Consider the following 22,145-nt stretch of genomic DNA (forward strand, 5'->3'; position numbering starts at 1 on the left):
AACGACATAGTCAACATAGCTCATAGAACGAATGCATTAGTAAACCTGCTACAACCATGCAGTAACGTTAGTGTACAGTCAGTAAGCAGTTTAGCTCTTACACAGGCGGGCCCCGGGGGCAAATACATTTTTAAAACCGAAAGCTTACCTTGACTTGCAAGAGTTCCAGTGTTGTTGGATAGTCATAGACAGCTAGATAATATAGCATCCCTCTGTTTGAGTAGGCTAAACTAGCTAGCTACATTTGCTAGCTAAGTGAAACTGAAAGTGAGAAAAAAAAGACACTTGCTTCTCCATTTTGGAAGAAATTAATTTGTTCAAAACTGTTCAACTATTGTCTTTCTCTGAGTCAACTACTCTATCTTACTCTATTCATTCTCTGATCCTTTGATTGGGTGGGCAACATGTCAGTTCATGCTGCAAGAGCTCTGATAGGTTGGAGGACGTCCTCTGGAAGTTGTCATAATTACTGTGTAAGTCTGTAGAAGGGGGTGAGAACCATGAGCCTCCTAGGTTTTGTATTGAAGTCAATGTAGCCAGAGGAAGACGGAAGCTCTCTGTGCTACCCTAAAGAGTGCTATAGAGTGCTGTTGGGGCTATTGTAGACCATTGCAAAATAGTATGTTTTAATCAATGATTTGGTGACGTGATTATATTTAGTATAGTTTTATCTAAAAAGGATAACTTTTTAAATGTTTTACCAAAATGTTTTGTTGTAAATCATTGGTCCTCCTCTGAGGAGCCTCCACTGCTCTACATAGCACACGCCTGTTCGCAAAACTATGTATAGTAGTTTAGCCTACAATCGAAGTTACCTGCTGCGTATCTCAGAGTTCTGCACTCAGTTCTTTTGCTGCCAGTTGCACTCGGTGTATCCATTATAGCTCAGTGGGTGTATCATACAATGTGTCCATATGGCAGAAGGAGACACATTCATAACTAGAGTGCAGAGGCCTGCCCGTCGTCCTGCCATAGATGGAGCCCCATCTGTTCAAAAGCCCACAATTCGATCCCATCTGTTTTTCGTCAATATAGCTACACAGCACACTGAACATTCGCTGTGCCAGTTCATGCTCGGGAATCGTGAGACAGAACAAAATGTCCTCGTGAATACCACCCCCCGACATGTAGCGAACAAAGGTCAATGCATCTCGGCCCTCACAGCTAACGTCCATTTGGAGAGCATAAGGTGGGGAGTTTGAGTCGTTCAGTCAGTTTCCTCTTGATTGCTAGCTATAGCATCAATTCTTAGTTTCACAGTGTTATCTGACAAAGGTATTGATGTGAGTGTCTGTGCCTCTGCCGCCCCACACATTGTTTTCACCATATCTATTGCGGCCGGTAATATCAAAGTCTACAACAGTGTGTGGTTTCATAGTGTAGCGGGCTTAGCCATTCACCGTGGGAATGATTCAAGTTCGGCCTTTTCCCATGATCTAAGGGCGCTCTAGTTGAATTTTAACTTAGATTTTAATCATTTTCATTTAGATTTTTAAGGTTAAGCACATTACAATGATTGAGAGACAAAGATGATATTATAATATAACTTTTTTTTTACCAGGATTGTGGAAATACTCCGAACCCATTTTCATATCAGGCGACCCCCACATGGGGTCGTAACCCCTAGTTTAGGAACCACTGAGCTAGCTAGTCTGCCTCGCTAATGTTAGCTCAACTTAACTGTACTGAATGGATGCTCTTTGTCTGTTCTGGTCAACTCCTCATTGGTGGATGGTGTCGTGGGCAGAAGGATACAACAACCTTCTCTCTTGTGCTGTTTTATTTAAGAACTTGTCATACCACACAGACTGACTCTATCTATGAAGTTGTTTGAATTTCAGAGGATCTCTGAAAGGAGCCCAGCGAAGGAGCCCAGCAAAAGAAGACTACTGATCGTCCAACTGTAAAAGCAGTTTCCAAACAAGAAACGGAAGGTCTGTTTCTATTGTAGTTTAGGTCAAAGTCACGTTTGACCATAACTCTCTAAACATGAATTCATTTAACTTTTGGTCCAATACCTATTTCCAGAGTACTCTGATGGTGAGGAGGATGACGATGATGAGGAGCACGATGAAGACGACAATAACAGCAAGCGCTATGAACCTCGACAGAAAAAAGCAGTGGTTCGCTACCAGGCACCTCTGGATGGTTATTACTCTTTGCTGAACTACTTAACTATTCATCTCAATTAATGAGCGTAGCAGGGTCGTTCCACCAATTCCTTTTGAGAAGTTGGTCCAAAAAAACAATTAACTTTATTTAATCTAATTGAAACATTCTGTCATAAAGAGCACACTACTTCATAAAAAAACATGTTTTCCCATCTCAAGAGGTTAAATGAAAAAATTACTATCATAAGTGCCAAATATAGTAGCAGGGTTGACCGTAAAGGATTGACGATTTCCTCTTAACTCAACCATAAATCCCCCTTTTTCACCCCAAAAATGAAATTGTTAAAACATTTCTAGCCTATCTATCTATGGGTAACAGGTTTGACGTGTTTTCCACCACAAAACACCAGCAAATGGTCAAAAAGAGTAGAACAAGCTTTTACACTATGGTTTGACTATTCAATGTTCCATTTCTTTCAAAAAAATGTTTTAAGGAATTGTTTCATGTAACAGGTTTGACCTTAAAATGAGGGAAAGATGTCAATTAATCACATTAAATAAATAATAATCTTCAGAAATGACTTTGTCAAAGCAACAAAATAACTAGGGCTGTCCAATTACGGTGAAAACTTTGAGGAATTTTAGGGTTGAGTTAGTAAAAATCTGCAGAGGGTGCACGAAGGGACATGCTGGATTTTGGCACTTTAGCAAGTCTATATAAATAATCAGATTAAATTCCCCATGTGGTCTTTATTGAAGGGCACTTAATTTAATATAACAGGCTTTTAATATTCAATATTGGTGCACAATTTCTACTTAAAATATCAAAAGGCACCCATTTCGTGGAACAATGCCACAAGTGCTGATTGGGATCAGGTCCCCAGTCCATGTTATTCATGATGATCTCGTATATAATAAGAAGAGTCTACCGCACACCCAAAACCAATAAGTAAAGGGTGCTGGAGGCAAAATATGAAACTGGAAAAACAGGAAAAAGTCTGCACACCTCAAGTCAGATGCAAATGTATTTTAATAGTAGGTAAGCTTTCGATCAGTCGACCTTTATCAGAGCATATCTCCACAAAATATTCTGATCTAAAAAGCAAAACTGATCCTAGATCAGCACTCCCACTCTGAAATTATTGACTAGTGGCCAAGATCAGTGCTTATCATGATGTTATGCCTCTCTCACTGTTTCATCTGTAGAATCCAGGAAGAAGCCGCCATGTTTTTCGACCGCCAGGCATCTTCCACTAGAGAGAGCTACCGCATCAGTGCCTCAGTGCCCAGGAGTGTCCACACCACCAGCCGAAGGAGTGGCAGGTCCCTCCCACGGTACTGTACTTCACAGTACTGGCCCTTTACCAATAGTCTTAGCCCGTACATTGGTTTCATAGTGTCCAGTTATTTGTTTTGACCCAAAAAATCTTTGTTTTGACCAAAATATGTTGTAGGGTCCATTAATGCTGTGCTTCATGGGTTGGGTCCTTATAAATGGTTATGGTTATACATGACTATGGGGTATTCTTGTAGGGTCTTGTCAATATAATATAATGGCATATTATCTTGGACACAATTGAATCATATTTTAAAGGATAATGAACATGGGTGAGCAGAGCAATGATTCCCCATCCCTGAATGTTTTTGAACTGTGTCTATGACATCATGAGTGGTGGTGGTCGATGATGTAATAATAATAGACGAAGGTTCCGTCTTGGTTATTCTGGTGATATCTCCTTGGCGAGCTTCATTTGGTGTCAGACCTTTGTAGTGAACACATGATTTAGCTCAAGAGTTTCTCTGTATGAGACTGACACCACGAACAGAATATCATTATTGGATTTTAAAGCAAAATCTGTCCAATATTTCACACCAGTGGAATCCGGTGTGGTTTTGAGCTTCTGCTTAGAATAAGCTTGCCAAAACCACAATCTCTTTAATTTGGGATCCCTCTCAGGTGTCTGCCTCTGAATTGGCGCAAAGAGGGCATTTGGGACAGAATCCATAAGGACAGAATGAAGATGGGTGCAAGTCTTGCGGATGTCGACCCCATGGCGATTGACCAGTCGGTAAGCTCTAACATCACAATTAAATTATTTGAAGCCGTTTTAATCTCAAAGGTTGGTTTGCTTACATTATATGGTCTAAGTTATCAGACTGCATCTCCTATGTAAAGATCCAACCCACTCTCTTCCCTCCAAAGGTGCGCTTCGACACCGTTGGCGGTCTGACAAGCCACATTTCCGCCCTGAAGGAGATGGTAGTCTTCCCTCTGCTCTACCCAGAGGTGTTTGAGAAATTCAGGATCCAGCCCCCAAGGTGAGCAATTGTTTTAGAGTTGAATAGCTAACATATTTTGTCGTGGGTAACTTGCAGTTATTTTGACTATTGATTTACATTGTCTTCGGGGTAGCTTACCATAATGACATTGTGAGGAAATAGCCTACAACAGGATGAGGAACTTACTTGGGTGAGCAACTAGAATGGATCATGTCAATGGACTTAAGCCCCACCCCAGCCCTAACTCTAATCACAGCCTCATCCACTCTTCATTTCATTGGCTCTTTGATCATTTGAGTCCTTTGCAAGGATCCATTCTAAGAAAATTCCCTGTCTGTTGCAGGGGCTGCCTGTTCTACGGTCCCCCTGGTACGGGGAAGACCCTGGTGGCCAGAGCGCTGGCCAACGAGTGCAGCCAGGGGGAGAGGAAGGTGGCCTTCTTCATGAGGAAGGGGGCCGACTGCTTGAGCAAGTGGGTGGGAGAGTCGGAACGCCAGCTAAGGCTGCTCTTTGACCAGGTACAGTCCCTCATACAACACACTAAAGATCATTAATATAGTTATCACTGGTGCATTCAGTCTTAGGGAAACCATTGAGTCTAGTATTTTCCTATCTATCAGCATTTCCTGCTCAAGTCACTATTGGTCTCTTGTTGTAACTCTGTAAAGTGAAATGTAAGGGTGGCTGGCTATACTGTGTTTGACGGTCATGTCTATTATATAGGGACATACTTGCATTGATAGGATGACTCATTATTTGTACCCACAGGCTTACCAGATGCGGCCAGCCATTATCTTCTTTGACGAAATCGATGGGTTGGCTCCGGTTCGCTCCAGTCGTCAAGACCAGATCCACAGGTGAGACATTTCAGCCACTCTCATTTCTCACTCCACTGATTACAGAGACTTACCATTGATTGTGCCTGCATACTAAACATTGTATACTCCCAACTCGTGGTTCCTTCCTGCAGTTCCATCGTGTCCACCCTGCTGGCACTAATGGATGGCCTGGATAGCCGAGGAGAGGTGGTGGTGATCGGAGCCACCAACCGACTGGACTCCATCGACCCCGCCCTCAGACGCCCCGGACGCTTCGACAGGGAGTTCCTCTTTGGCCTCCCTGATCGCGAGGTAAGACTCACTTGAGTTGATGTGTGCGTGCAAAACTCAAATGTCCATCCAAATCTTCCTTTGACTTGAGAGACCTACATGCAGTTACTTTTTATTTGTGCACTTATCTTTCATTTCTGTCGACAACTTCAGTCCCGGAAAGATATCCTGAAGATTCACACCAGACAGTGGAATCCTACACCGTCCGATCCTTTCCTGGAAGAGTTGGCTGATAAATGTGTCGGTAGGTGATTAATGTATACCAAATCAACTCTAGCGTTGGGCAAGTCAAGATTGTACAATAATTGTAAGAACAAAAATAACTATGTAGTTTTGTTGTCTCATAATATTCAGACAGATCACCACAATTCATCTATCGATTTAACACAGTTCCACAGTCAATCCGACACATGCCACATATTAACCGCAACATCTTCCCGCTATGCACCCCAGGCTACTGCGGCGCCGACATCAAGGCGGTGTGCGCCGAGGCGGCCCTGTGCACGCTGCGCCGGCGCTACCCCCAGATCTACGGCACGTCCCAGAAGCTCCTGCTGGACGTGGGCTCCATCAACATCAACAGCCGGGACTTTGTGGCCGCCATGAGGAAGATGGTGCCAGCCTCCCAGAGGGCTGTGTCATCCCCTGCCAAGGCCCTGACCCCTGTGGTTATGCCCCTGCTGGGCCCCGCCCTCACCAACGTGCTGGACGCAGTGCAGAAGCTCTTCCCCCACGCCGAACAGGGCCTCAAGAGGAAGAGGGATGCAGGTGGGTCGGGTTAAGTTTTGTCTGAGAACTAAGTCACGGCCATTGTTATCTGGTCCCAGATTGATTTGTGCTCTCTTGCCGAATCCTATGGTCAATGTCATGCCAATGTTGGCTATACAACACAAACAGATGTGGGACCAAGCTAGGTCACTATTAGAGTGGATCATTGGTTAAGTTCAGTTGATGCAATTACTTGATCAAGTTTTTCCTTTGGTCAGATCTGACAGACAGCATTCTGGAGGATGAAATCATGTACAGTGGGGACGAGGGCCCCTCGTCCAATAATTCCATCACCAAACAGACCACCACCAAAGGGAGCTTCCTCCATTTTGCCAGGTAAGATGTAGATTACCTGTAATATGTAGATACGTTCTGCCCTGAAAGAAACACCCTATTTTCATTGTTTCCATTCATAATCACATCACTGAGTCTCCATTCACTTCACCTCTCCGCTCGCCTCTGTTCCAGGAGTGCGATCTGCCACCCCACCACCTACCGGCCCAGGCTGCTGCTGGCTGGGCGTCCCGGGGCGGGTCAGAGCTCCCACCTGGCCCCCGCCGTGCTCCACGCCCTGGAGAAGTTCACCGTCTACACCCTGGACATGGCTGTGCTGTTTGGAGTCAGCTGTACCTCACCCGAGGAGGCCTGTGCACAGGTACTGGCTGGAACGAATGTAGCCTTTAGAAGTGAAATGTTAAAATGCACACCGACCTGCTCCACTCATTTGTGGTGCAGAGAATTATAGACCCAGAGTTGACTTCATTGTAGAAAGGCTAACTCCAAGCACATAATTACTAAGTCAAATGCAGCGAGATGTCGGTGCAGTGCTGATAGTTTGAATGCCGACCTAAGTGCTAGGTTGGCAAGTGATACACAGTCATTGACCTCTTAGCCCCTCTCGCCCTGCCTGCCCCAGGTGTTCTGCGAGGCCAAGCGGACCTCCCCCAGCATAATGTACATCCCCCACATCCAGCAGTGGTGGGACACGGTGGGCTCGGCCCTCAAGGCCACCTTCCTCAGCCTGCTGCAGGACATCCCCTCCTTCTCCCCCATCATGCTGCTGGCCACCAGCAACGTGGCTCACCACGACCTGGCCGACGAGGTAGGTCATATCTGGGCCTCCCCCGCCATACATTACACTACAAGTACTGTAGAGAAGTGATCCCTGGACCTTACTGGGCTACTCAACCCATGAGTAGATTCGTAACCACTTTCTTTTTTTTACACTTCAGTAAATAGTCACTGAGGTAACTATTCTACACTTTGTCTCTCTCAGATCCAGACTCTGTTCCGGATGGAGTACGGAGAGGTGCACTCTATCCAAATTCCCACCCAGCAGGAGAGAAGGAAGTTCTTTGAGAATCTCATCCTTAGCCAGACTGCCAAGGCACCCGCGTCCAAGAAGAAAGCCTGTACCTACTAGATATTTATGGCTTTTGATAATCACTTGGTATAATTGCTGTTTGTTTCCATTTTAACCCTCCTTCTTTACCCCCCTCTTCCTCCCCCTCCCCTGCCTCAGTGATGCATGTCATGGAGGTGCTCCCCCTTGCCCCCCCTCCTCCCCCCAGGCAGATGAGTGAGAGGGAGCGTCTGCGTTTGGAGGAGCAGGAGGAGGACACACTCAGGGAGCTGAGGCTGTTCCTGCGCAACGTCACCGAGCGCCTCTCCCAGGACAAACGCTTCAAGGCCTTTACTAAGCCTGTGGACATCGAAGAGGTAGGGAGAAAACACTGGGGGAAAAGAGAGGAACAAGGAAGGAAAGAGGTGTTTTTGCGTTGTTGTAGTCCAGGGTGCTAGTCAAGATTACTCTAATGGAAGCTGAATGTTGACGGACCCAAACTTAGTCAATACTTAACTAGCAAGTCTGAATACAAGTACATGCATTCTAAGTGAGCTCTGGCCCTTTAGGGGGATGCACTGTTGTCACCTCAGATTTCTGTAGCTTCGCTCCTTTACCGACGCTCTCATCCGAAACAACCAGAGTGGTATTGTGTCCCCCATCTTATCAATGGTTTGTCTTCTTCTCTCGCCAGGTTCCTGACTATATTAAGGTGATCAGGCATCCCATGGACCTCTCCACTGTACTGTCCAAGGTCGACCTCCACAAGTACATGACCGTCAGGGAGTTTGTCAACGACGTGGACCTGATCTGGAAGAACGCCCTGGAGTACAACCCTGACAGCGACCCATCTGGTATACCTACAACCGTCTCCACCTCACTAAACCAGAGTGCTGTTGTTGTTGTTATTATTATTAAATTATAACTGACGTGTAATTCTAGCCTGGTTCCAGATCTGTTTGCGCTGTCTTGCCAACAACCATAGGAGTTAGCAAGACATCACAAACAGATCTGGGACCAGGCTAATCTTACTCCAATGAGTATGCTACATTCTTTTTGTTCGGTATCTCTCTGAAGATATTTCTGTCCGTTCTCGTTGTTCTGCTGCCGTTAGTAGGTCCCATGGATGACGAGGCCCCCTACTGTGTACCTCTGTCATCAATGTCTCTCTCTCTTTGTGTTTCCAGATCGTCAGATTCGTCACCGGGCTTGTGCCCTGAAGGACACGACCCACGCCATCATCCGCGACGAACTAGACGAGGACTTTAACAGAATCTGTGAGCAGATCAGAGAGTCGCGCAACAAGAGAGGTAACTGCTGCTGCTTATAACTTTGACATATTGCTGTGATTTGAACGCTGAAGTAGTGACCTAGCCTACATGGTAAAACCTCTCAGTAACACTTTATTTGGATAGTCTGTAGAGCATCTACAGATGGACAACATTTCAACTAACTATGTACTAGCCCTAAACTTAACCTTAACCCTTACTCTAAATCTAACCATTCCTTAGCAAGCAGTTGCTTATCAACAGCTAGTTTGTTGATAGAATGACCATCTGTAGAGCATCTAAAGATGGAAATCCGGACTATCAAAATAAATTGTGCGCAACCTGTCTCCAGTTGTTGTCTCTCTTGTTGTGTGTTTTGTCCTATATTTATTTATTTATTAAAAAAAACGTTTTTTATCCCCATCCCCGCAGGAGGCTTTTTTGCCTTTTGGTAGGCCGTCATTGTAAATAAGAATTTGTTCTTAACTGACTTAAAATATAAATATAAAAAAATGTGAGTTCAGCTAGCTATTGTTTTAGTTTCAGTGTCTTGTGTCGGCTTCTTTAACTATTTGTCCAATGATTAGATGAACCCTCTCTTATTTTCCTTAACATCTTCGTCTTCATTGACAATGCTAACAACATGTTTATGTCTACTAACAGGGTGCACGTCCTCAAAGTTTGCCCCCTCCTACTACCAGACCTTGCCCAGAGAGGAAGGATTTGCCGAGTCCAAGAGGCTAGGCGGTAACACTGGCAAAGACGCCAGCACCCCGTTCACTGCCAACACCCCACGGCCCGCACGTAAGTCTCACCACTCTACACCTTAACTGTTTATTGGTAGGTTATTTGTTACAGAGCAGAGGAGCATCCAGTGGAAATGATGGTAGACGCTGGTCAACCACCAAGGGACAGCACTCAGGATTTAGCTTTTTACTGCTTGATTTGCAGTACATAAGCAGTTATTATTATCAGTGTTTAAACGTTTAAGGGCAAAAACTAATACCTCCAGGATGTGTTACGAGTGATAGAAAGTGGAAGTGCCAAGGATCAGGACAGGAACAGAAGCAAGTGTAGCCACAGTGAAAGAGGAGGAGGATTCTTTCTAGTTGAGTGAACCAGTCAAAAGACAAGACCAGAGTTAGAAAACCCACGATGGCAGGCAAGAGCAGAAATTGAGAGCCAGGGAGGAGAGGAAGATGATATTCATTGATATAGAGAAGTCTCTTTCTGTCTGTCCCGTTCTCTATCATGTTAAATGACCTTCTCTTCTCTATTTAACTTTCCTAGCCTGTCCTCTAGCCCGTAAAAAGAAACCGCCCAAAACACGACGCGAAAGCAAATGGAGCTTCGGCATCATAAAGAAGAATAAAAATAAACCTACTTCTTCCTTTTCTTCGAACAAGGAGATCACAAACTCAGGGGAGGAAGAAGCGGATGTGAGTGATGGCATAGAGGAGGGTGAAGAGAAACAAGCTAAGGCTTTGGAGACTATTCTAGAGAACTGCTGTGGAGACTCCCCTATGGAGTGTACCTCAGAGAAGACCACTAAGCCTGCTGAGGATGTGGAAGAGGCCTGTGTTGCAGAGCAGCCCACCACCACTCCCATCCCCAATGGAGACTGGCAACAGCAAGCTCCAGACCCCACAGATGACTCACACCAGCCAGGCCTCACACAGGTCCAATCTGGGATCCAAGCCAGTCCAGTGGTGGCAGTCAATGGAGACAACCACCAGCCTGCCAGCCCTCCAGTGGAACGTGACCCAAGTCCAGTCAACAACACCCCTACAAAGGAGGTAGATCAGGGGGAGAAACACACCACAAAGACCAAAGAGCCTGAAAGGTTGGAGGATGACTGGGACATAGGTCTGTATTATGGGTCCCGGATCTGGGCCGCAAGCAAGCTACTTCTTCTGGCCTCAGGGAACAGCTCATTCAGTTTCACTGACCTTTGGCCTCTTGGGCTCCAGCTGTTGGGGAGCAGTTAAAGGGATACATCCATCGCTCCACTGATTTAAATACTCTGAAAGAGTGAGTTCCTTTGGTTGTAAATGTGTTCACCACAGCATGAGGGCCAATGAACGCATGCAAAAAGGTTGACTTTGTTGTAGAAAATCAAACTACATTAATAGCGCAAATGCTTGTAATTGTGTCTTCTGTGCCTTAGTTCTAGAATAGGAAACCATGCCCCCCTACTTAATGCTTGAGATCCAATGTTACTGGGTAGAAACCTCATTTGCATGTTAGGAGATGTGCATATCAACACCAGTAGCCCATTGTGTTAGCATTAGCCTGTTCAGCCAGCACTGATTAAAGGGACTTGAGCTTATCAGCTCCCCGTCACACCCTCATGATTGCTTCCTGTGTTTCCTTCCAACAGTGAGGCGTGTGACCCGTGCCACCAGGACTCTGGTGCAGCAGCAGCAGTTGATCGACGTGGACAAGGCCCTGGAGATCCTGACCCAGAAGACCCCTCAGCTGGTCGTGGACCACGACAAACTCAAGGTAACCTCCTGACCCAGTTTTTTTTTTAGAAAGTTAGGCCATGCTTCTTACAATGTAGTTGTATCAGAACTACACCCAGAAAATTGTAGACCAGAAATATGGTCATGGCAAGTCACAGCCAAACACTTATTCATTCATCCTATATTCATACATTGATTTGTGTATAATTTATTGTCCAGGAATTGCTCAAAAGAGTTGTGTCCAAGACGGAGGGCTATGAGGTGCATCAGCTGGAGAAGCTGTATGCTCTGTTGTGTCAGAGCATCTACAGACACCGCAAGAACTTTGATAAGACAGAGCTCTTACAGGTATGTGGCTTGCAACTTATCAGTCTTTTACGTCACTTGTTGTAGGAAATATACTGATGAGTATGGAAACAAACCATTCCCTACATTGAAATATGTGCATAATTAGTTAACTGGTGTATGTGCATGTGAGTCACTTGAATGACTTAATCTTGATAAGTGATTTATACTTTGACGTACATTTTCCTTCCACTCATTTTAGGAAATGAAGAGAGAAATCGACAACTTTTCCTAACTTCTTCCCTTGATGTTTTCCTATTTTCCATATTGTAATAAAATGATGCATTTCAAGATTTTCTCTTTTTTACCTATTACAATGGGCATAATCATGCATTACATTGGTCAGAAATGTGGTTACCATAATTTATAGTATTTCAGAGGCACGGACTTGAGTCAGAATTGACTTTAGACTTGTATATTTTTCTTACTTGTGACTGACTAACACAGTGTGTATTTTTATGTATGCATTTGTCTGAAATCAGTCACACACAGTATGTGCGCATATGCACAGGTTCACTTCACGCTCTTACAGTGTGGGAGCCACGGGACCAAAACAGTGGAGAAGTTGAAACTTGTGCTTCAACACTTAGTTGCGGAAATTGACCCACTATGCGGTTTACTTTCTGCATCTGTCATATCACTGAGTCTACCTTTTTAATTGCATATTATTAAAGTATTTATATATTTTGTATGACTTTGATTTCTTTATGGGGCAATTTTATCCTCCTTTTCAAACATTTCACATCAACATATTTATGGGCCTTTAGGATATTTGAGAAGGGGTTAGTTCTTCTTAAGATTATCTACATAATGAGCCTCACGTAGCAGACAATACCTGCTTTATGATGTACTACAAACCCATGGCAGGATTAGACAGATGGGTATACAGATAAGATTTACTTGTGTCCCAGCCTATGTGCGGGTGGAGGGGAACAAGGCAGTTGATGTACTGGCTAAACAAGCACTTAGTAGTTGGGGATGTTGTCGTTTCAATGAGCAAGGCAGAGGCAAAAAGCCTGATATGGACAGTGATGGTGCAGAGATGGCAGGAGCAGTGGAATAGAGATACTAAGGGCAGAGGAAAGTTGGTGAGGGGAGGATAGGCTATTTTTACAAGATTAAGGGTGGGACACAGCTGGTTGAAATAAGACTTTTAAATGTGATAGGAAAGCATTCAACAGGAATGTGTGATTACTGCCAGGAAACAGAGACCGTGGAACATGTATTGCTACATTGTGGGCAGTATCAGAGGGAGAATTAGATACAGGACATTAATTTAAAGAGTATATTGAGTAGAACTTCATTAGATATAGTATCAAATATTTTTATCTTATTTAAAAGCAACAAGGCTGGCCCACACTCCAGTACAGTAGGTGGCGGTAATACACCATAACGTTGAATGCCAACCGCCGATAAACCCCACCGAAGAAGAGGAAGAAGGAAATAAAAAATGACTATCGTTAGATTCGATGAACCATCGGTGTCTACATCTAGGCCGGTTTAAATGCATGAACAAACCAAACAAGGTGATGTTTTGTAGGCAAAGGGAAAGGGAGTGAAAAACCAAACGAATCTCGGCACATTCACTATTCTGCTCTGCGTCTATGTTAACAACAGATGGACTGGTTGCTCCTGTGGGCCACTGCCGGAGTCGACAGTGCATTTGTTGGGGAGGGAACGACTGGGCAAAGGCGGAAGACGGCGCATCAGCAGTCAGATTGGAAGCGAACTGGTTGTTGCAAGATGCTTGTAAGCGACAGTTTTCTGCACGGGTAGGTAATAAAATGAACACCACGTGAAGTTAGTTTTACACACGTAATAGTTCAAATGAATAAGATCTGACTCATTTCCCACTTTTTGCTAAATACTCCCATCCCCCCCAAAACAGAAAAATAACGTACACTCGTGACCGGCACAAGGGACAAGTGACAGATGAATATTATTTGCAGTGTGACTGACTGACAAGTTGGTTAACAAACTGGTAGTTAGCAGACTAATGATACGATACAGAAGCATTAGTAATACTACATCGATTTGGGAATAAAATGTCTTGTCCTGCAGTTTTCTCAAATCATTTTGCTTTGGGCTAGAATGCATATTAACAGCCACTTATTAAGGGTGTTTCTGTGGAGCGCTTGCGCTATTCGAAGACTTCAATTGTGAGAGTTTTTAGTATTGGCAGTGGAAACAATGTAGCGACTTGCAAATGTATTAGTGAAATGAAACTTTCTATACATGTCCCACCACACCTACAACAATCTGTTAAAGTACACTGCAGTAGATAGCCATTTATGTTTAGACCTTGAATTTGTCTCTCAATTATGTGCATCTAATATGTATCTATCTCTTGCAGGATTTAAGGATAAATCAACTTTCAAGTTTGAACTCCTGAAGTAATCTGCATGGATCAACAAGGGCTGAACTAAAATTTTGATAAAATTTTGATATTTTTTTTTTATATATATATTCAACACAAGCGCAGATAAGACACAATGGCGAGCAGAAGAAAAACAACAACACCTTGCATGTTCCCTCCCGTTGAAATGGTGGATTCAGACCCTGACATGGAGGTCGTTACAGAGGGAGACGGACAGACTGACGAGGGGGCCGCTAACTGTCCTGTGGAAAACTCAACTGAAAGCAACCCGAGTGAGGAAGACGCACAGGCCATGGACCACTTCATTAAAACGATGGACTCGAGTACGGCAGAAGGAGGTTATGAGTGCAAGTACTGCAGCTTTCAGACATCACAGCTCAATATGTTTACCTTGCATGTGGACACTGAGCACCCAAATATAGTTCTAAACTCATCTTATGTGTGTGTTGAATGTGACTTTCACACCAAGAGGTATGATGCATTGTTGGAGCATAATGCACGCCACCACCCTGGAGAAGACAATTTCACCAGGACCATGGTGAAGAGCAACAATCAAACCATCTTTGAGCAGAGAGTCAATGACTTGACCTTTGATGGCAGTTTTGTTGAGGAGGATGAGGACACATCCTGTAAGGGTATTGCCCTAAGCAAGACACCAATTATGAAGCTCAAGAGTAGGGCTGAGGCCAAGAAGTTTACAGGGTCACACAAAATGGCAGATTACAGTGTCATTAAAGTGGAGAGTGATGGGGAAGAGAGAGAGGAGGTGGCCCCCCCTCCTGTCACCCCCACTGTAGTGGCTGTGTCAACCCCTCTGACCATTCAACCTATTCAGCAAAGCATAATGATCAACAGCCCAAACGTGCTCCAAATAAAGACCACCAACTCCACCACAATGTTCCCTCCAGGGACTTTGGCTCAAGTTCTGTCTGCCTTGCAGAATCAGCAGACCTCCCAGACCCAGCTCCTCATCCCGGTCAGTAGTATCCCCACATACAATGGGGCCATGGACAATAATGTCCTGCTGGTCAGTGCCTATAATAGGTTCCCTTACCCATCTGTGTCAGAGATCATGGGTCTAGCAGCACAAACCAAGTTCACAGAGGAGCAGATAAAGGTCTGGTTCTCTGCCCAGCGGCTGAAGCACGGTGTGAGCTGGACCCCAGAGGAGGTGGAGGAGGCCAGGAGGAAGAAGTTCAACGGCTCAGTGCAGGCGGTGCCACAGACCATCACTGTCATCCCAGCCAATTTTGCTACGGCAGCCAATGGCCTGCAGTCCATCTTTCAGACTTGTCAGATTGTAGGGCAACCAGGGATGGTTTTGACTCAGGTAGGGGGTGGCAACGCTGTCCCTGTGGCCTCACCCATCACGTTAGCTGTTGCTGGGGTCCCCAACCCCAGAACCAGTTTCAGTAAGGTGCCAGAACCCTCCACCTCTGAGACCGCTTCTCCACTCAGTACCGATTCCCTGGGAGCGCGACCCAAAAAATCCAAGGAGCAGCTAGCAGAGCTGAAGGCCAGTTACCTAAGGAGACAGTTTGCCACTGAGGCAGAAATCTCTCGGCTGATGAAGGTCACTAACCTCACCAAAAGAGCAATAAAGAAGTGGTTCAGCGACACACGTTACAACCAACGCAACTCAAAGGACCACCAAGGCGTTGCCTTAAATGACATTTCAGTCAACACCAACAGTAACGACGGCAGCAGCAGCACAGCCATTGTGATCGACTCCAGCGACGAAGCCAGTGAATCCTCTCTCACAACCCAAGGGCCCATCTATGATCCACGAATCAAGTTCCGCCACGCCTTTCCTGACTTCACACCTCAGAAGTTCAAGGAAAAGACTCCGGAGCAGCTTCTGCTTTTGGAGGCCAGCTACCAGAAGTCTGACACGCCAGGCGATGAGGAGCTAAGTAGGTTGAGGATGGAGACTAAACTGACCAGGCGAGAGGTGGATGCCTGGTTCTCTGAGAGGAGAAAAATGCCAGTGGACTCTGATGGTACAGAGGAGCTAGAGAGTGAAATGGTCAAAGTGCCTCCCTCTGGGCAAGAAGCTCGGACGCCATCCAGCGGCCGGAAGATAATGAAGAAAACCCCAGAGCAGCTCCACGTCCTGAAAAGCGCCTTTGTTCGTACCCAGTGGCCCTCTGCTGAAGAGTACGACAAGATGGCCAAGGAGAGCGGGTTACCCAGAACCTACATCGTCAACTGGTTTGGAGACACCCGTTATGCCTGCAAGAACAGTAACCTGAAGTGGTACTACTTGTATCAGAGTGGAAAGGTTAACGAGGCAATGAACGGAGGTGAACTTAAGAAGAAGCCACGGAAACGCTTTCGTGGTTGGTCCAGGAGGACGAGGCGGCCATACCCCTGCAAACAAACACCCCCTACCATCAAAGTCAAGACGGGTAAAGATATTTTAAAGGAGCACTACCTCAAGCGTAAGGTCTTAAATGAGAAAGATTTGGATGAACTGGTGGCCAAGTCCAGTATGAGCTATGAGCAGGTGCGGGACTGGTTTGCGGAGATCAGCAGGAGGGAAGAGAAGGGCCTTGACCCTTTCAGTGATGGTAAAGAGGAGACACACGGTGACAGTGAGGGAGAGATGGAAGTGAAAGAGAAAGGGGATGATGAAGAAAACGACATTGACAACAAAGATGATGAAAATAACAATGATGAAGATGAAACGAATGACAATGAAACCACGGAAGAGCCTCAATGTTTCAAGCAATCACAGTCAGAATCAGAAGATCAGTGATTTTAAAAGGTCCAGGTGAGTGATGATGACAAGGATGTGTAGAATGAGTACATTTTCTAATTGTAAAGGCATTTGTTACTTGTGTGTCCTGAATTATTATTATTATTAAATGTTTTTAACATGCCAAGATCTTTCCTCTGAATTTAATAAAAATTTGCCTAATACAAATTGAATTACTTTTGACCTTGATTTCCTCTTTATACAGTCAGTGAGGAAATTTGCACATTTATCTCATGTTTTCTTAATTATGATGTGTTTTGCTCCCACAGAATGCTCATTGTTTGCCTACAGAAGAGAAGAGATGGAAAACACAGGTGAAATGTACCAAGTGTTTTGGTGTTATACTGCGTGGACCAACCAGGCACAAAGAAGCGAGAAGATGTATGATGCCAAATAATTTTAGCAAGGGATAATATACTGAACAAAAATATAAACGCCACATATAAAGTGTTGGTCCCATGTTTCACGAGCGGAAATAAAATATCCCTGAAATTTTCCATATCACAAATCATCAAATAAAATGTTGTTTATAAAGCCCTTTTTAAATCAGCAGATGTTACAAAGTGCTTATACAGAAACCCAGCCTAAAATGCCAAACAGCAAGCAATGCTGAAGCACGGTGGCTAGGAAAAACTCCCTAGAAAGGCAGGAACCTAGGAAGAAACCTAGAGAGGAACCAGGCTCTGAGGGGTGGCCAGTCCTCTTCTGGCTGTGGCGGTGAAGATTATAAGAGTACACAGCCATTAATGCCAGATCGTTCAACAAGATATTCAAATGTTCATAGATGACCAGCAGGGTCAAATAATAATCACAGTGGTTGTAGAGGGTGCAACAAGTCTGCACCTCAAGAGTAAAACGTCAGTTGGCTTTTCATGGCTGGTTCAGAGGTTGCGACAGCAGGTGAGGGAGAGGGTCGAAAACAGCAGGTCCGGGACAAGGTAGCACGTCCGGTGAACAGGTCAGAGTTCCATAACCAGGGTTGAAACTGGATCAGCAGCACGACCAGGTGGACTGGGGATAGCCAGGAGTCATCAGGCCAGGTAGTCCTGAGGCATGGTCCTAGGACTCAGGTCCTCAGAGAGAGAGAGAGAGAGATGGGAGCATACTTAAGTTCACACAGGACACCAGATAAGACAGGAGAATATTACCAGATACGAAATAGTGACCCTAGCCACCCCCCGGCACATAGACTATTGCAGCATAGATACTGGAGGCTGAGACCAGGGGGTCGGGGGACACTGGGCCTGTCTGACAATACCCCCGGACAGGGCCAACCAGCCAGGATATAACCCCACCCACTTTGCCAAAGCACAGCCCCACAACACTAGAGAGATAAACAGACAACCAACTTACTACCCTGAGACAAGGCTGAGTATAGCGCACGAAGATCTCTTCCACCGCACAAGCCCGAGAGGGCGCAAAACTGGCTTATTTCTCTCAAATTTTGTGCAAATTTATTGACATCCCTGTTAGTGACCATTTCTCCTTTGCCAAGATAATCCATCATCTGATAGGTGTGGCATATCAATAAGCTGATTAAACAGCATGATCATTACACAGGTGCACCTTGTGCTGGGGAAAATAAAAGGGCACTAAAATGTGCAGTTTTGTCACACAACACAATGCCACAGATGTCTCAAGTTTTGAGGGAGCGTGCAATTGACATGCTGATTGCAAGAATGTCCACCAGAGCTGTTGGCTGATAACTGAATGTTCATTTCTCGACCATAAGCCACTTTGTTTTAGAGAATTTGGCAGTACTTCAACCGGCCTCACAACCACAGACCGTGTGTAACCACGCCAGCCCAGAACCTCCACATCTGGCTTCTTCACCTGCACAATCGTCTGAGACCAGCCACCCAGACAGTTGATGAAACTGAGCAGTATTTCTGTCTGTAATAAAACCCTTTTCCCTTGTGGGGAAAAGTACTTCTGATTGGCTGGTTCTCGCTCCCCAGTGGGTGGGCCTGGCTCCCCAGTGGCTGGGCCTATGCCCTCCCAGGCTTACCCATGGCTGCCCAGTCATGTCAAATCCATATATTAGGACCTAATGAATTTATTTCAATTGACTGATTTCCTTAAATGTACTGTAACTCAGTAAAAACATTAAAATTGTTGCTTGTTGGGTTTATATTTTTGTTCAGAATATATATATATATATCTCTTACATTACCTTTGTTGAAAATACTATTTGGTTTTCTGGGATATTTTATTAATATTTTACCTTGCTATCTTAACTAAATCCAAGACATTTCGATTTGGTAAATCCTTATCTTTTTCTTGTAGGTTATGTAATAACTTTGAACCGTTTTTAAATCGTGAAATTGTGTCCAGGTTGAAGGGAATTTCCCAATGTTTTTTCTTTGATGTACTGACAAAACGTTTTTTTAAATCTCACAGTTTTGTGAATATTACTTAAAACAGTGCCATCTGTTTTTGGATTATGTTTTAAATGGAACCAGTGCTTTGGTTCTACAAAACTGTTTTTATATGTGTTCAAATTATTTGTTAGTCTTAAATTACAAAATATGGAGTAATCCAGGTTAATATTCTGCTCAGTTTTTTCGGGTGGGTTTCTTTGTATGCTGGTTTTCCAAATGAAAAAGGCATGTGTGCTGTCATTCAGGATTTAGTAAACATTACCTCAGTCTTTTAAGCTATGAGTGGAAGACAGTGACTTTGTTCAATTTAAATGGGCTTTAAAAATACACATGATACAGGTTCATTCACAATTTGCTTGAGATGGCAGTTTTTTCTAAAGTAAGTAACTTTCAATGCATAGTTGTACTTTTTCAAAAAAAAAAAATACGGGTTAAAATCTTTCAGGTGTACAATGACAACGATATAGGGTGAAGATACCACAAGCACTTGGTATGGTTCCAAGAGCCAATTTTACTTTAGTCAACCTTTTAACTTTTCTTCCTCTGCTTATCTCCTCTTATCTTGTAGGTCTATACTCAAATCTGGATGTACAGGTTTTTATATGCAACTATACATCAAAGAACAGTCAATGAGGGGATGGTGAATTATAAATTATTGTTTTGCTTCTCTATGTTTTCAGTAATGACAAGGACCCTTATGAATTCTGTAATATGGTATAAGCCTTTTGCCATCCTTAATTGCTGTAATATGATGATTAGTTGATTAGTGTTATTAGTTAATTTATTTATTATATCTTACTTTCGTGAATACTTTGCCAAGAAAATGTATTTCGTTTCAGACCAGTGCTTTTGCAGGTAAGAAACAGATTTTCAGTAGTCATTGTCAAGCTATAGGAAAACTGCAACTAACTCTGTTAGCCATTGAAATCAACCACAATACTAAATTTACCACGTTTTACAGTTTGACAATACATTTGGTTGTGACATGCTTGTTATTAGAAGTGTGGAAATCCATTGCCAATAGAGAACACTGCCACCTGATTTTTGACTTCTGTGCAATTGTTGTTCTATCTACTACAAACTCAACTTGAGTCATGATGCATTTGCGTTCAACATTGTATCATAACTGACATGCCATTTCAGAAGTCTTTTAATATAGACATTACGCAGCAAAAAAATACTTGTCTGAGGGAAATATGATTGAATGTCATTATTTGAACCTTACATCATTAAATGGCAATATTTGTCAATCCAGTTGTATTTATACCACCTGATAGGTTTATTAAGAATAAGCCATGCTGAGGTAGGTTTATTAAGAATGAGCCATGCTGAGGTAGGTTTATTAAGAATAAGCCATGCTGAGGTAGGTTTATTAAGAATAAGCCATGCTGAGGTAGGTTTATTAAGAATAAGCCATGCTGAGGTAGGTTTATTAAGAATGAGCCATGCTGAGGTAGGTTTATTAAGAATAAGCCATGCTGAGGTAGGTTTATTAAGAATGAGCCATGCTGAGGTAGGTTTATTAAGAATAAGCCATGCTGAGGTAGGTTTATTAAGAATGAGCCATGCTGAGGTAGGTTTATTAAGAATAAGCCATGCTGAGGTAGGTTTATTAAGAATAAGCCATGCTGAGGTAGGTTTATTAAGAATGAGCCATGCTAAGGTAAGTTTATTAAGAATAAGCCATGCTGAGGTAGGTTTATTAAGAATAAGCCATGCTGAGGTAGGTTTATTAAGAATAAGCCATGCTGAGGTATACTGTATGGTTCATTCTTCTGGTATGGATGTCTTTTTATTCCAGGAGGTGGAGCTATTTGCAATGTTATTGTTTTTCTAAGCCAACATTGAATAAGGTAAGCCAGAATGGGATGGTATAAAATTTGAAGTAGCTTTGACTATAATTTAAATTGTTATCCTCCGTCCTACCAGTGTTAAAATGATGGAGATGGAGTAGGGCAGGGTTTCCCAAAGTTAGTCCTGGGCCCCCCCTGGGTGCACGTTTAGATTTTTGCCTAGCCCTACACAGTTGTTTCATCAAACTTTGGCTCTTTGAATCAGCTGTGTAGTGTTAGGGCAGAAACCAAAATGTGCACCCAGGGGAGGCCCCAGGACAGACCCTGGTGTAGGGGACTGGATTGGTAAAACTAAAGTACATTTTGTAGTCAACCTATATTATTCTCATATAATTCATTATATTATTCATTATATTAAGTCCAGTGTAATTCTGGGGGGGGCGGGGGGGCTAATTGTTGGTAAATTAGATTAAGTAGGGATAACTGAAAACTGTGAATTGGAACAGCTACATTTTCATGTAGTACAGTACTGTAAGTGTGGTATTGGGCCTCACTGGAGATACATTTACCCAAAGAGAAATGTCCCGCAGTGCTGAAACTCACTACAAAAATGTTGTTGGCAGGCTGAAAATCCCCACTAATATGTATTGCCTTGCTCAATGGGAGCCTGCTTGATATTTGGCCATCGAAGAGTTAATGTTAAAGAGAACCATCCAAATCAAGAGTGTGACCAGTTGTGGGCTTCCATCCTAATCAGAGAGAGGGAAAAGAAAAGTAGATATGCAAGATAATAAAAAATAAAAAAGGGTGTAAACGACCAGCAATGAGATAGACAAGAATACAATACCCTTTCTCTACTGACCCAGATATACATACCCAGGCAGTGCTACGTAAATACGTATGGCAGCACGCTCTCGTCTTGGCAGCAGCGGCATCTGTGTCAGCCGCAGCCCTGCTTTCCCCCCCAGCGATTACGTAGCAGAGGGTGTGCGAGGAGAGCGCAAACCAGTCTCTGGTGCTCACTGGGTCATGCTAAGGACGACTCTCCACCGGTCTCCCCTCCCTACCTCACGCGTCTGCTGCTGCAGCCTGAGGTCCCTGCTCACTGCGTCCGCCTACATATCAAAACGCCTGGCTGCCTGCTCCCA

General features: G+C 44.0%; 2 protein-coding genes across 2 annotated transcripts; both read left to right on the forward strand.

The window, feature by feature from the left end:
- Positions 1 to 812: 812 nt before the first annotated feature.
- Positions 813 to 12,333, forward strand: LOC120026806 (ATPase family AAA domain-containing protein 2-like). The gene is made up of 22 exons (XM_038971520.1): positions 813 to 1,934; positions 2,029 to 2,148; positions 3,318 to 3,446; positions 4,069 to 4,180; positions 4,315 to 4,430; positions 4,735 to 4,909; positions 5,160 to 5,248; positions 5,362 to 5,521; positions 5,654 to 5,744; positions 5,954 to 6,268; positions 6,487 to 6,604; positions 6,737 to 6,923; positions 7,185 to 7,370; positions 7,545 to 7,680; positions 7,791 to 7,987; positions 8,305 to 8,464; positions 8,798 to 8,920; positions 9,542 to 9,682; positions 10,169 to 10,861; positions 11,259 to 11,383; positions 11,563 to 11,691; positions 11,891 to 12,333. Exons 3-22 carry the CDS (start codon positions 3,337 to 3,339, stop codon positions 11,921 to 11,923), a joined length of 3,396 nt encoding a protein of 1,131 aa, XP_038827448.1. The 5' UTR covers positions 813 to 1,934; positions 2,029 to 2,148; positions 3,318 to 3,336; the 3' UTR covers positions 11,924 to 12,333.
- A 793-nt stretch (positions 12,334 to 13,126) lies between these two features.
- Positions 13,127 to 17,420, forward strand: LOC120027410 (zinc fingers and homeoboxes protein 1-like). The gene is made up of 3 exons (XM_038972334.1): positions 13,127 to 13,460; positions 14,042 to 16,838; positions 17,093 to 17,420. Exon 2 carries the CDS (start codon positions 14,181 to 14,183, stop codon positions 16,821 to 16,823), a length of 2,643 nt encoding a protein of 880 aa, XP_038828262.1. The 5' UTR covers positions 13,127 to 13,460; positions 14,042 to 14,180; the 3' UTR covers positions 16,824 to 16,838; positions 17,093 to 17,420.
- Positions 17,421 to 22,145: the final 4,725 nt, after the last annotated feature.

Source organism: Salvelinus namaycush, chromosome 32 (genome assembly GCF_016432855.1).
Source record: "Salvelinus namaycush isolate Seneca chromosome 32, SaNama_1.0, whole genome shotgun sequence".
In the NCBI taxonomy this organism is placed as follows: domain Eukaryota; kingdom Metazoa; phylum Chordata; class Actinopteri; order Salmoniformes; family Salmonidae; genus Salvelinus; species Salvelinus namaycush.

Excerpts from the sequence above, each read along its gene's own strand:
- LOC120026806 (XM_038971520.1), top strand. The coding sequence starts at position 3,337 with ATGTTTTTCGACCGCCAGGCATCTTCCACTAGAGAGAGCTACCGCATC. Across the intron at positions 3,447-4,068 it reads AGTGGCAGGTCCCTCCCACG|GTGTCTGCCTCTGAATTGGC; the intron begins GTACTGTACTTC and ends GATCCCTCTCAG. Across the intron at positions 5,249-5,361 it reads CGTCAAGACCAGATCCACAG|TTCCATCGTGTCCACCCTGC; the intron begins GTGAGACATTTC and ends TCCTTCCTGCAG.
- LOC120027410 (XM_038972334.1), top strand. The coding sequence starts at position 14,181 with ATGGCGAGCAGAAGAAAAACAACAACACCTTGCATGTTCCCTCCCGTT.